Source organism: Perca flavescens, chromosome 5 (genome assembly GCF_004354835.1).
Source record: "Perca flavescens isolate YP-PL-M2 chromosome 5, PFLA_1.0, whole genome shotgun sequence".
Taxonomy (NCBI): domain Eukaryota; kingdom Metazoa; phylum Chordata; class Actinopteri; order Perciformes; family Percidae; genus Perca; species Perca flavescens.
The window spans coordinates 35,153,301-35,168,647 of NC_041335.1; the positions used below are offsets into that span (position 1 = coordinate 35,153,301).

General features: G+C 42.3%; 1 protein-coding gene across 1 annotated transcript; it reads right to left on the bottom strand.

The window, feature by feature from the left end:
* Positions 1–3,559: 3,559 nt before the first annotated feature.
* prlhr2a (prolactin releasing hormone receptor 2a) lies at positions 3,560–9,738 on the bottom strand. The gene is made up of 3 exons (XM_028579263.1): positions 9,657–9,738; positions 6,608–7,090; positions 3,560–4,216 (listed from the first exon to the last, which is right to left on the bottom strand). The coding sequence occupies exons 2-3, from the start codon at positions 7,066–7,068 to the stop codon at positions 3,580–3,582; spliced, it is 1,098 nt and encodes a 365-aa protein (XP_028435064.1). The 5' UTR covers positions 7,069–7,090; positions 9,657–9,738; the 3' UTR covers positions 3,560–3,579.
* Positions 9,739–15,347: the final 5,609 nt, after the last annotated feature.

A 15,347-nucleotide genomic window follows, 5' to 3' on the forward strand; every position in this document is an offset into this window, starting at 1 on the left:
ATTTGCTTGACAATGCTGGAAAATTTGTCTCTGGAGTAAAAACATGTAGTGAACACTTAATAACAAGCAAGTAAATCCTCTTTATATGAGCAAATGAATGTTTGTTTTGACACTAAGGTACTGGGACTTGCTTTAAAAAAAAACAAATGAAAATCTATTCAACATTTTGATTTCTATACCATGCTTGATGAAACTTGGGTTGAGCTTTATTTAATATACTTTATGATGCAGATTAAAAGTTTTTATTTTAGTTTTTTCAAACGATTATCCAGCATTTTCACCACTTTTCACTGGGTTTTGTGTTAATGTACTCCTGTGTTATAATCATATGATCTCATGAGCAGAGTCCAGATTAAGATTTATATAACAAGGGCACATTAACGTCTCCCTCCACCACTAAAGTCTTATATTTTTAATTTTATTTGTTGATTAATTTTTTTTTTAACCGGACAACAATCCTCCCGCATTTAACTCACCGCAGTCGGAATGTCAGCTGTTCGTCCCAAACATATTGTGCCTATTTTTGCTTCAAAGAGGTGTTATTTAGAAAAACCAGCAATAAATAAAAAGCAAGCAGTTGCAACGTACTGTACATAGTCTGAATTACACAGCAGCTATAGCAGTTATTTCTGTCATGTGGTTGTTATGGAGCATGTGCACATATTTTATTTAATTTTTTAAATTATGCAAGAAATCCAAACTATTCTAATAATAACGTGATCACTGTGAGGTTTGTGTTGTACTTGTAAAATGAAAACCAAGAGATAATCCCGCGAGGAACGGTGAAAGACTCCGTATCTGTAATAACCAACCAGCCTTGTCTTTATATTTGAACTACCCTTATGAATGAACATCTATGCCTTTATATGACCATATTATTGAATGTCTTGGCAGCAATGATAGCAATATTAATCTTCAGAATGTACATACCTGTGCCTTCAAAACCTTTTTTCGTGACTTGTGTGTCTGATTTGTTGGATGGATGGTTGTTGGAGTGAGAGCTCAAAGAATGTGCAGCCTGATGTATCAAGTGTCCGTTGACGTGACAATAACACTACGGCTGATGTAAAACGTCTGCAGGAAGTGATGCTGAGCAAAGTATGATTTTATTTTAAATAAAGACACTACTTATTTCACCACATTGTTTGTATTTGCAATTACTTACAATTATTTTATTTACACTTGGAAAGAAATATAACCTACATAGACAACAAGCAAGAACGTAATGTGATTTTATCTAGTGCACATGTATTTATATTTGTATTCAATGTCATGCTGATGTTAGGATGCCTATCGCTGGTTTGAAGGGAGCCTATAGTAACATCTGGCCAGGGACTGCAGATGAAAACTAGGTTTTTTTTGACAAATTCTGGCATATTTACAGAAATGTTTATTAATATGCACTGTCCCTGACAAATAAAGATATTAAATTAAACATACGTAACTGAAATATGAGTCTACATAATTGCCATTTTCTTAGCGTTTAAACAAGCTACATAATGCACTGACAACTCCATTAGTTGTCTTATGTAATGCTAAGTGAACACATTAGTGGCTCTCACATAATATATATAAAATGTATCCCAGACCAACATGTTTTATTCTACACAATAGCTGCCTTTCAGACCAAAAGACCGTGCAGCTGCACTTCTGTCCTTTTCTCATGTAAATGGGGCTGTTTATGTAACTTTGTAAATATTCAAGAAGTTTCAAACTTTCAAACCCCAATTTTAGATAAATTAATTACTGTATATTCATGAAAAGGATAAGTCTGGCGACATGCTATATTTTTCTTACTGTCAAAGAATTTCATTAAAAGAGAAAAAGACAATGAATTGATCCTTCTAACAAGTACTGTCTATCTAAAGCATGATAGAGCTCACTCTTCTGTACCATAGACCCTCACTGTTGTCCAAAAGATATTACAAACATCAGTGAGTGACAGGATTCCTAGTTAATAAAGTCCGCAGCTGAAAATAGTCCCAAACACATTCACAATTCCGTCCTGCTTGAGTAGCGTTTGGTGAGAACTACAGTTCTTACTGCATAAGTAGTCTCACATTGCCAGATCTATCTCCAGTACGGTCTGGCTACACCACTTATCTATTCTTGGATAGGTGGAAAAAATGCTCTGCCTCGTTTGTATTTCTTTAAACCAATCGCAGCGGTCCTGGCGTTAAGCCCCGATAGCGAGAGGGGAGGAACATCCAGATGTCTGGCTTTATCCCAGCAATGTACATCCGTTGAGACTAGTGCGAATGGAAAAAAAAAAAAAGTTGTATAAAGCCTTTTGTTGCTACAGGGGGAGCTGTGCAAAATTTGATAAATTGCCTCAGGGGATGTCACTTGAGTCGGCACTGGTTGGGGCTGAAGAGTGCAAGTTTGAAAATGACAAAAACGATTCTAAGGATGTAGAGTTAGAAAGAAGTGAGCCTACCAGACCTCTTTAGCTCGCTCCTCATCTCTGCTTGAGGCAACATTGCAGTCGGTAAAAGACGATCTCTCTGGTTCTGCATTGTTCACGATCCCTTTGTTTTGAAACTGTCCACCGATAGTCTGACAATAGGAATACGGAGTACGATGCTACATTGGTGAAGTACTCTTTTAAGCGTGTTAATAAACCACAGGGCGGCAGTTTAGACACTGGGCTACTGAATCATGGTGCGCATAATGTGTGAAAGCTGGATCACCATATAGTACACAGTAGGAATGTAATCTAAGTTTTTTTTCACATATAGTCCTCTTTAAACAAACAGAAAAGGTCCTCAGTTCTTTTTGTGTTTACATGGTCAGTTGAAAAGGACCCTTCTCTTTCTGATCCACTTCAGCTCTGATGGGGCCTTGGGGCTAAAGTACATTACAAATTGCAAAATAAACCTGAAGCACTTTGTGTTCACAATGCAGAGGTGAAGAGAACCACAAGGCGGACTTGAAGCGAACCATACTCAGACCACCTTCAGAAAAGGTCAGCGTATGATTGGTTGCAGAGGGGTCTGAGTCCCTTTTCCGTGTTTACTAGTGCTGTCAAACGATTAAAATATTTAATTGCGATTAAACGCATTAATGTCATAGTTAACTCTCAATTAATCGCACATTTTTATCTATTCTAAATGTCCCTTGATTTCTTTTTGTCCCATTATTTTTTCTCATTTTAATGCTCTTATAAACATGGAAAAATGGAACGGCTTACTTTGTGCTTTTGTCGCCTGGCTTTGACGAGGGGGCGGAGAATTGGCATCAGCTGTGTGCTTGGCCATCAGCTGTGTGCTTGGCCATCAGCTGTGTGCTTGGCCATCAGCTGTGTGCTTGGTAATTCTCGAAAAAAAAATGTACGCTGTTAAAATGGGTTTGCCTTATCGCGGTTCATAACGCGTTTAACTGACAGCACTAGTGTTTACCTATGCACAAAAAAATGCTGTCTAATGGGTCTGAGTTCTTTTGGAGGGCTGAAACGGACCAAGTGAAAAAAAAAAAAAACGCCCTTATTCTGCGTCGCTATTTACCATGAATGAATCAATTATACTCTACTGTCCAGAGAAGCAGGGACTAACCAGCAGCAGCCTTTAAAACACAGGAGCTTCACAAAACCACACTGGCTGTGGCGCAGTTGTTGGCCGAGAGGCCGATGCGTCGGCGGCATGTGAATATCTTGCGGAGCTCAGATCGGAAGCGGTCATGCAGCCAGGCGTAGAGGAAAGGGTTACAGCAGGACGAGCTCATCGCGCACAGGTGACAGAGCAGCTGGATGAGCAGAAAGTACGGCTTGTCAATCAGGTCGATGTCGATGTCCCGCAGCACGTTGAACACGCTGATTGGCATCCAGCAGACGCCGAAGGCTGCCACCACCAGGCTCACCAGCCGGAAGGTCTTGCGTTTGCGCATGCGCTGAGCCTCCGCCTGGCTCTGGGTGTGGTGGCCCGGCACGACACAGTTCCGCAGTTTGACAGAGATGCACAGGTACGAGATGCAGAGCGCCGACAGAGGCAGGACGTAGGTGATGAAGAGGGTGCTGTACGCGTAGGCCAGCCGCTCCCTCTCCTGGCCCATCCAGAACTCCTCGCAGATGGTGAAGCCCTCCTTCTTAAACTCCACGTGGTAGGTGTGAGCCACGGCGGGAGCCACAAGGCCGCAGGACAGCAGCCAGATCCCAGACAGAAGGTAGGTGCACGCCAAGACTGAGATGCGCTTTTTCAGAGGATGAACTGTGGCGTAGTATCTGTAAAGAAGCAGAGAAGAGGAAAACCCTGAAGAGTTAGATTAGATCTACCTAACTAAACCGTTGGAGGAAATTATAGAAACATGCCAAACATGAGTTAAAGGTCCCACATCATGGTGCTCTTTGGATGCTTTTATATAGACCTTAGTGGTCCCCTAATTCTGTATCTGAAGTCTCTTTTATATAGACCTTAGTGGTCCCCTAATACTGTATCTGAAGTCTCTTTTATATAGACCTTAGTGGTCCCCTAATACTGTATACTGTATCTTAGTGGTCTCTAATACTGTTTTATATAGACCTTAGTGGTCCCCTAATACTGTATCTGAAGTCTCTTTTATATAGACCTTAGTGGTCCCCTAATACTGTATCTGAAGTCTCTTTTATATAGACCTTAGTGGTCCCCTAATACTGTATCTGAAGTCTCTTTCCTGAAATTCAGCCTTGGTGCAGAATTCCAGCCACTAGAGCCAGTCCCACAATGAGCTTTCCTTAGGATGTGCCATTTCTGTGTCTGTAGCTATTGAGGAGGAGAGGGGGGGAAGGTGGAGGGTGGGGGTGTGGCCTTGACCAACTGTCACTTTGCTCGTTTGAAAGCCATGATGTCTCTCTCTTATGGGTGGGCCAAATTCTCTGGGCGGGAAAACCAGAGAAAGGGGAGGTAACCTTCCAGATCGGCCCATCTGAGCTTTCATTTTCTCAAAGACAGAGCAGGATACCCAGGGCTCGGTTTACACCTATCACCATTTCTAGCCACTGGGGGACCATAGGCAGGCTGGGGGACACACATTAATGTTTAAAAACCTCATAAAGTGAAATTTTCATGCCATGGGACCTTTAAAGGTCCCATATCATGCTCATTTTCAGGTTTATACTTGTATTTTGGGTTTCTACTAGAACATGTTTACATGCTATAATGTTCCAAAAACACTCTATCTTTCTTATATATTTGAAATTTGAGTGATTTTTCTAATCCGGTCCGATTCCTACCAGTTGCGTAGGAACCGGGTTTCGGGACCCAACCCTATGTGAGATGGTGTCAGACTTTAGTCTTTTCAAAGTCTGTTCAAAGTCGTCTAGTGTATGGTAGGCGAACGCTGCCACTCCCTCCTGCTCTGCATTACCTGCTGATACCATTCACCTGCCTGCCCCGCCCCCATACTCACCTGGTACTCAGGGCTTTGACTCCGAACTTCGTTATTCGAATATAATTCGAATATAAAAAAAAATAATATTTGAACCAATATTAGGCAGCTCTTAATATTCAAACCTGTTACGTAGGCTACGGTGAAAGCTCTGAACTTCCTATCAAAAGCATACTGTTTGTGTTTAATCCAGGGTCTGACTTTTAATAATATTAACAATTTTAATAATTGTGTTTATATTCTGAAAACATTGTCTGCCAATTGACATTGACTGATCCACTGCATTCTGGTGGACAGAACATCTACAACATAAGTTTGATAAAAAAAATATAGGTCTTACTGAAGGCATTTAATGGTCAAAATATTATTAATAAATATTCAAATATATTTGAATAGTTCTGTTTTTCTGTATGACTGATTTCCAAAGTTGGACCCTTCCTAAACTCTGTTCAGTCACTTTTCTTGCAATTCTTGCCGTGATATTGGGTTCCGGCCATTTTGTCAAACATGACAGTTCCTGGCTGTAGATACTGTATATTAGTGCTCAGTGCATTAGTTTTCAATCTTTGTTATATATTTTAGTTGCAATGGTAACATTAGTGATTTACTAATGGTAATTTGAGTGAATGCTCATTACATGTACATGGGGTGGGTTGGAAAGGGAATTCCACTTTTTTTTAAATAAACTCTTCTCTATCTTGTGTGTAAAAGCTTATAACATAGTATGTTGATGGTGGATACATGTGTAAGTGGCATATGGACATGATAGAAATATGACTATGCTGTTTCTGTGTTTCCATTTTTACTTGCTATTTAAACTGAGGCTCCACTGCCATAATGGTTGGACAGTTAAATCTGAGAAATTATATTCTTTAGTTTGCCTCTTTTAAGTTCTGTATTTTTCAATATGCTTCGTCACTTAGTTGGAAAGGTTCCCTGTTATTAGTTATTTTCAGAATCCGCTGAAGTCCATCCAGCTTTTTACACATTTGCATCTGCCACTGCAATTTTGTGCACAAAGACACAATGACATTCATTGTGTGGAATGATGTCCTTTCATTACTTTTTCATTCATGTGTACTTGTAACAGGGTGGGTAAGTATGATTGAAAAAAAATGCCTCAGGCTGAAAACCTTTTTGCTCCGCTAATGATGCATTATAAATGTCAGTGAAAATGCAGGAGGCATGCAAATATTTCCCAGGGTTTTACTTAATCGATTCTTTCCACCGTCATCTCCTCAAACCTTACCTGTCCACACCGATGGCAGTGAGAGTGAAGACGGACACGTACACCGTCACCGGCTGGATGAGGTACACCAGGTAGCACATGAAGCGGCCATACACCCAGCCGTGCGGGTTGAAGGCGTAGGCCAGCGTGAAGGGGACACATGTGGCGCACATCAGCATGTCGGAGAAGGCCAGGTTTCCAATGAAGAAGTTGGTGACGTTGTGCATCTTGCGGGTGCGGCAGATGACGTAGAGCAGCAGGTAGTTGCCGAAGACGCCCACCAGAGCCACCAGAGTGTAGCAGGGAATGATGAGCAGCTTGAAGGACTGCAGCAGCTCCACGCCCACAAACTGGGAGCTGCGCTTGGACGAGCCGTTCTGCAGCGCCACCTCAAACACCTGACCCGTGTCACTCCCATTCAGCTCGGGCATCGCGCACGGGGGGGTGAGCTCAAGTGCCCAGCCGCTGCCTGCGTCCTCCATCCCCAAAAGGCTGATGTCAACCCTGGAGGGGAAGTCATGAATACAGTGAACTGCCGTAACATGTATCTGGGGCTGCAACTACAGATTATTTTCATTGCAGATGAATCTGTCAATCTATTTTCTCAATTAGTGGTTTGGTCTATACGATGTCAAACGGTTTAAAAAAAAAAAAATTCAGTCAGTGTTACCCAAAAGCCCAATATGAAGTCCACAAGTCTTGTTTTGTCCACAAAGATATTCAGTTTACTGTCGCAGAGCAGAGAAGAAACTAGAACAATATTCACATTTAAGAAGCTGTAATTAGTTTTTATGACTCAGCGATTAATCGTTTATCAAAATAATTGACAACTAATCGATGATTCTGTTGCTTATTTTCTACATTAATCGATTACTTGTTTGGTTTATAAAATTAGCGATGCACAATATGAGGAAAATATGTGATATGCGATAATGTTGAATATCGCGATAATGATATTACTTGCGATAAGTTAACGATATTACTAAGTGTAATTATTTATGTGGTTTCAGTATACTGCTAAATTACAACAAATAGCCTGTTGAATTTAAAAAAAAAAAACAAAAGGAAAATGTTTTCAACATTCTTTTTTGGAACAAATTTGAACATTGAACTGAACACAAAGGCACCATTTATGTTCAGTTTACTAAAACAGGAGTGAAGAAACCTGGAAATATTCATATTTAACAAGCTGGACTCAGAGAATTTATTTTTATTTTTTCATAAAAAATGACGGATAACGTATTAATTGATTATCAAAATAGATGGCTAACTAATTGAGTAATGGATTCATATTTGCAGCTCTGTATGTATTCAACAGCATGCACAGTGAAATGTGACTGCCAAGACAAGCATATGCTGAAGGACATGAGCATCAATTCTCCACAGACATGTTTGTACATGATCAATTAGGCGATTTAACTTCAATTGCAAATTTCCCTTTTTATTATCATCCTGTGTGCGGATGCAGATAAGCTTGACAGGTTCCTCTGCGTGTCCAGTGAGAACTCTCGTCTTTGTGATAACACATTTGTCAGCCCTTTTTTATAGCTTCAAGTCACTGTACTGAATCACTCAGTAACTTCCTTTTCTTAGTTTGCCCTGGCTAACTCCATTTACAAACAATTACAATTATCATTGTGTTTTGAAGTCTTCAATGAGTGGTGTTTTGTAGGCTAAATGCTGTGGTGAGTCATCACTGTGAGACTGGTGCCTTTCACTTATTTCATCACATTTTCAGAACTTCAAACCATGAATATTAAAGCTGCGTGCCCAGACCTGCTCTTTCATCGGCCCAGTACAAGGTGTTGTTTTCGATATTTAATGTAAAAGGACAGATTGTATGGAGAATGGGCAGGATACTGACCCAACTCAGCAGTGACCCATTTTGCAAAGACTGCATTTGCATTTAGAATTTAGCCTTCGGATTGAGAAGATGCTCCTAAAAATTGGACAAAGGATATTGATTTGATATTGATATTTCTGTGCAAGGTTGTTCGGTTAAAAATGTGGCTCAGATGGAGAAAAAAAAGCAGACGTATTACAGTATCTGTCAAGGAAAGATCACGAGGAAAGATTTCTGCTTCAGATTCACCCAAATGTCCAAAATGGCATCATTTCTCCAGATTGTAGTTAATCTAAATCCTTGAAGTTACCATGTGTCAAGGAAGAATATAACTGCATTAAAACCATGAAAATGAATTATTTATTTCAGTAAATAAGGCCTAAACATTAATACATTTTTACTGGTTACTTATCTGTAAGAGCCAACTCTTGAGTCTAAGGATGTATAACTTGTGGCTGTTATATCTAAACTATTGGTTCTACACACTGTATGCTCCCTCTGATTTGACATTTGTAATCAAACCGTCACGCTGATTGAATCTGAAATCACTCATACATAACGTGTTGTAGCCTACATGGATGCTCAGCAGCGGATTCATAACTGGGAATTCATTAATTATGCCAGTTGCATAACTATTAATAATACAACCGACTGAGAAAAACTCTTAACATTTGATTCACACACTGTTTCTGTCTTTTAAATGAATATTATGACTCTGAAAATAATAATTGGACGATTTGATTGTTGGCTCCCAACTCACCTGCTCTGCCAAGTAGGTTTTTTGTCAGTTGAATTGGTTTTAACACTCCTGCCATGCCAGGATAGATAGCCTACATGCTGAAACTGTGATTCAGAGACACCAGTTTGGTCGAACAACCGTCGGTGTGATGCATTAAAAATATTCACTATATCTCGATTTAGTCCTTCAAAAAGCGACGCAGCCTCGAAATACTGCGACGCAATGAAAGGAAACTGCAGGTTTAAAGTCTTTATCGAACATACCAATCCCCTATAAACTCGAGCGTAAATGCATACATAAGCTGTAAGAAATGCATTTTAAATGCACTGCTACAAAAGTGACGCATGCGTTTGCATCATTTCCCCTCTTTTCTCTTTTCAACTCAAAAATAATTAGCCAATTTGACTTTTAGTTATAGGCTTAACTAAATTGGGGCGAGATAAAAAATTCGCATCTGGAATTGGAGAAGAAGAAAGTAGCACACTTACCGTGTGTTGCTTCTCCGTTTTCAGACACGGAGTCTCGGTGCCGGAGAGATCCAGCGCGGAGCGTGTGTGTGTGTGTGTGTGTGTGTGTGTGTGGGTTTGCGTCCTGGCGCGCGTCTCACAGATGCGCGCTTCTCACCCAAATGAACTCACATGGGTTTCTGAGCAGCACTAAAGCCGTGCCCCCGAACTCTGGACGTTTGGTACGCTATTTTATGCGTCAGTGTTGATTGGCGCTGTTATTAACCTACTTAATGTGACAATCGGTTTTTTATTTTTTATTTTTAGCGTCAGGAGTGTGTTGCCAGGCGATCAACAGGTGCAGTCCGGCTGACAGGGATGGCTCGCTGACAGTGTCTCCGTGGAATAATAATACAATTAAAAGTTTATTTAGCCTATAAAGCACCTATCATACAGAGAGTGCAGATCAAAGTGCTTTACAACAACGTGGAGAGACCACAAAACAACCATGATCACATTAAAGGGGGGATAGAATGATTATATAGGGTATTTCACACTGTTCCTTAAGGTCTGCTAATAGGGTATGTAACATTGGTTGGGCTGAAAATGGCCCAGGTGCTATTTTTTTGGCCCTTATGCATCCCTGTATAATGGCTCTATTTGGAACGGCAGCTTTTCTTCCAAATATGGTATGCTCATGAATATTTAGATGAGCTGCGCGCTGATTGGTTGAGGAACCACTCACACATACATTGGAGACGATACAGCAGGTCTCATATTTCAGACAGACACACACACACACACACACTGCTGCACAGCGCACACACACAAACACAGACAGACACAGACACGCTGTTACATGCCTAGACATGATCCACAACTCCCTCTCCATTTACTCGTTCTAAACACTTCTCTCTGGGCCAGTATTCCGTTGTACAGTCTGGAACACTGCATTTACCACCGTGGTTCATTTTCAATATCCTTGGAAAAACTTCCAAACTTCTTTCTAAAGTACACAACGAAGCTCTCGATCTATCGGTCAGTTTTCGTTCCTACCCTCACCTATGGCCATGAAGGCTGGGTCATGACCGAAAGAACGAGATCCAGGGTACAAGCGGCCGAAATGGGTTTCCTCAGGAGGGTGGCTGGCGTCTCCCTTAAAGATAGGGTGAGAAGCTCAGTCATCCGTGAGGAGCTCGGAGTAGAGCCGCTGCTCCTTTGCGTCGAAAGGAGCCAGTTGAGGTTTTTTGGGCATCTGGTAAGGATGCCCCCTGGGTGCCTCCCTAGGGAGGTGTTCCAGGCACGTCCAGCTGGGAGGAGGCCTCGGGGAAGACCCAGGACTAGGTGGAGGGATTATATCTCCAACCTGGCCTGGGAACGCCTCGCGATCCCCCAGTCGGAGCTGGTTAATGTTACTCGGGAAAGGGAAGTTTGGGGTCCCCTGCTGGAGCTGCTCCCCCCGCGACCCGACACCGGATAAGCGGACGAAGATGGATGGATGGATGGACAACGCAGCTCGTGTGTGAGATCCTGACAGAGCTCCAGCTCAGCGGGTGTGTGAAGGGGGAGAGCCCGACAGGGAAGGCAGCAAACCCGGCCAGCATCCGCCACCTGTCCTGGCAGTTTGTGGAGCTCGTGAAGTCCGACACTGTCTTACCAAATTTGCAATTAGCCATCAATTGTTTTTTTAAACATCCCATATTTGAGCTTTACATAGTTGATTTCTGCATTAAAAAAGTCTCAGAAGTGAATTTATTAATGCAATAGCAGAGATCTGCGTGACCTAGATTCAGAAGACTAGCTGACCTCAGGTCAGTGGTCTAGCCCAGTGGTTCCCAACCAGGGGTCCGGGCACCCCTTAGGGGGGCGGCAAAGATCAAGTCTTTATCTGGTTTGAGGTTGAGGTAAAAAAATAAATAATTGCACGTTAAACATCCATCCATCCATCCATCCATCTTCGTCCGCTTATCCGGTGTCGGGTCGCGGGGGGAGCAGCTCCAGCAGGGGACCCCAAACTTCCCTTTCCCGAGCAACATTAACCAGCTCCGACTGGGGGATCCCGAGGCGTTCCCAGGCCAGGTTGGAGATATAATCCCTCCACCTAGTCCTGGGTCTTCCCCGAGGCCTCCTCCCAGCTGGACGTGCCTGGAACACCTCCCTAGGGAGGCGCCCAGGGGGCATCCTTACCAGATGCCCGAACCACCTCAACTGGCTCCTTTCGACGCAAAGGAGCAGCGGCTCTACTCCGAGCTCCTCACGGATGACTGAGCTTCTCACCCTATCTCTAAGGGAGACGCCAGCCACCCTCCTGAGGAAACCCATTTCGGCCGCTTGTACCCTGGATCTCGTTCTTTCGGTCATGACCCACGTTAAACAAATTATGATAATACAATATAATATATAATGTATAATATAATATAAAAGGCCAAACCTCCGGGACCTCTTAACCTGTGGCCCTTCATCAGGTCAGCTGCTAGCTGCTAGCTGCTAGCATCCTCGTTTTTCCTGCCGCCACGGCATCACTATTTTATGAATGAGACATGACAGAGAAATGTAAAAGTGCTGATAACTGCTGTGTATCAAAAAAGAAAGTAAGGCTCTATCTCAAGAGTTACCTCAACTTCGGTTTGGGGGGGGGGGAACTCAGCATTTCTTAGAAATAAGTAGGGGGGGCACCAAGGAAAAAAGGTTGGGAACCACTGGTCTAGCCCGTAGGCGCACGCCCTTTGCGTGGTCAAAAATTGTTTGCATTTCAGAAACTTAGGAAATGGACAGCTGCCGGCACGAACACACGCGCCTATTAACTCGATAATAAAGCCGTAAAGTAGGCTTTAAACTCAGGACAGTACCACTTCTCACATACAGATAGGATTGGAGATGAGAAGTTTAACTGACATGTAACCGCAATCAGCTTCGTGGGAAATTAAGAATCAATGCCACCGACATAACCAATCACACTATGACAGACGCGCCACTTAGCACCAACTGCAATGTTTAATTTTAAATGAATGTAGCCTACTGGCAGCCTGGCACACGTGGGTGGGCACACGTGGGTGCTCAGTATTTTCCGTGGGTGCTCGAGCACCGTGTGCCAGGCTGCCAGTAGGCTACATTCATTTAAAATTAAACATTGCAGTTGGTGCTAAGTGGAGCGTCTGTCATAGTGTGATTGGTTATGTCGGTGGCCTTGATTCTTAATTTCCCACAAAGCTGATCGCTGTTACATGTCAGTTAAACTTCTCCTCTTCAATCCTATCTGTATTTGTGTACAGATAGGATGTATCTGTGTATGTAGATAGTGTATACTTTATGCACCTGTGAGCACCCACGGAGGAAAACATAAATCGGCGCCTATGGTCTATATGTAAATGTTGGGGCGTGACAATGATAGAGACTAGAGCCAAATAAGGAGGAGCCACCGAGATGACGTCAACTCGTTGAGATTTGCCCGTTTTCAGAGGCAGTTTCAAATTGTGAGATTTGCAGAGGAAAGAGGTGTAAATGGGATTTTGAGGTTCTATGTATGTCTTATTTACCCTCCAAACTGTCGTTTTTCAGCTACGACAGGGTAAAATAGGTTTTGCATTCTATCACCCCTTTATTTAATCATAAAGATGACAGATCAAAAATCATGCACAATAGGCTACTCAAAACTCTCTATAAGCTCGAGAAGTTTCTGTTTTGTTGATCTTTTCCTTTCTGCTGTCTTTATAAGCTAAGGTCATGATATCCTACATTTGTTTTCCATATTGAGAAATACAGAGAAAGCATCAAGTTTCCATTATCTGGAGTAATATCAGTTACGATGCATTATGGAGACAAGCACATTGCTGTCTCAATCAAGTCTAATCGCCAAGTAAGTGTGAACCAAGCGGCAACTTCTGCACCTGAAAGGTGAGGCTAACAATGCAGATTGAAGTGCCCTAAACCTGCGTTCTATCTAATTTCCAGCAGGGGGCGACTCCACTGGCTCCAAAAACAAGTCATTTTCTATAGAAGTCTATGAGAAAATGAGCCTACTTCTCACTTGATTTATTACCTCAGTAAACATTTTCAAAATTAGTTTATGGTCTCTACTGCATGATTTTCATTTTGTAAATCATGGTCCCATTTATTTAAAAAAAGACGATAAAGCAGGGGATGCTTTAGGACCTGTCAATCAGGACAGAGGCTTAGCGATGCTAAACATGCTAACACTCTGGACATTAAAAAAGACTTCAACTTGTTTTTGGATGTTGTCTGTGTTTTTATCTTAAACACACCTCACTGTGTGTTTTCACTTCATCAAAGTTAACTGGAACACTTTGGTCGCTTAGAAATGTCTTGCTCAGCGTTCTGTCACCCAAGCTAGCTAGCTAGCTAACGCTGAAGTTAGCTGGGAGTCTGCCGATTTTCACTCAGCTCTGTGTACTACACATACGTACATGCTGATGAATGGCACCAGTACCCCGAGGTCCGTGTAAAACCCGCCAGCAAAACTCCGCTGGATGACTCGTTTCAGAAGGGTTGAAAATCAGCAACTTTCCCTGTTTAGCGCTTAGCGCAGCGCCTTTGAAACCATTCACGCATTATCCTTCTCAGTTCCACTGAATATCCAAATATTGTCCAAATTTTTTGGACAAATATTGTCACTTCTGGCTCTAAAATACTAAAATGGCGACAGCCAAAAGGCAAACTTGTTGCTTCAAAACAGCAGTCCACAAACCAATGGGTGACATCACCGATTATTTTTACAGTCAATGGCAGAGATCTTCAACAGGGGGTCCGGGGCCCCTAAACCTACCAGAGTAATTTTAGCATTGTAAAATACACTTAATTCAAAGTCGACACGTCAACATAAAACTGTGAAAAGCCGTTTTGGGTCGTCTTTTCACGTTTCCAACAATTGCAACCCTAGGTTTGGTTGAAATAAACACATAGTTTACTGATTGTATGTGAAAATATGTTGGCTTTATACACGCTAAAAAAAAACAAATCCAAGGATTCACTGTACCACATGTATGTTTAACATTAAAACATCACTTATAAAATCATGCCAACAAATGCATTTTAATAGCTTAGTATTCTATGCAATTAAAAGGTATGTAAAGCTTTAGGCTGCCCACACGTTATTGTCGGCCCAGTTCAATATGCAACTTATTTTTATACAATATATGTAGTAGGGGGTCCCTGTTCCGTCTCTCTCTGTTAAAGGGTCCTTGGCTTAAAAAAAACGTTGAAGACCCCTGGTCTATCGTATAACTGTGGCTTTTTGTTGCTCTGATGTCACTGCCACAGTGGCTCTATTTGAACTGTCATCCTTCAACGCTTAAATATTTGTAAAGGGGCCGAGGGGCACACTGATAAGGAGAAGGTGACGTGATGTCTGAATGCTGAGTGGCCTTTTGTAAACGAGGACAATCAGATCTGGAGCTCTGTAGGCATGGTGTTCCATTTGTGCAAACTGACTTTCTCCCTAAACAAGTCAAGGCAGAGACCCAACAACCGTGGATATATACCGACATCAGCGGTGATTCTGAATCAGCAGCCGGGTGTGGAGCCAGACGACCAGGCCGGCTATAGGAGATCCTGACGTGACGCTCACAGTGGCAGTTGTACTCGGTGTGTCCGTGGCTTCGCCGCGTTCATTCAAAGCTACAAGTGTTTATTTGGAATCAATGGAGGTTAACTCTCCCAACTCGTCCTCCCGCACGCAGCCAATCCCAGCTCAGACCCGTCAGCAGGAGCCCTTAA

Bases quoted from the DNA above. Each gene is read 5' to 3' on its own strand.
- prlhr2a (XM_028579263.1), bottom strand. From the start codon at position 7,068: ATGGAGGACGCAGGCAGCGGCTGGGCACTTGAGCTCACCCCCCCGTGC. The intron at 4,217-6,607 runs GTAAGGTTTGAG...GCTTCTTTACAG, and splicing joins ACTGCCATCGGTGTGGACAG to ATACTACGCCACAGTTCATC.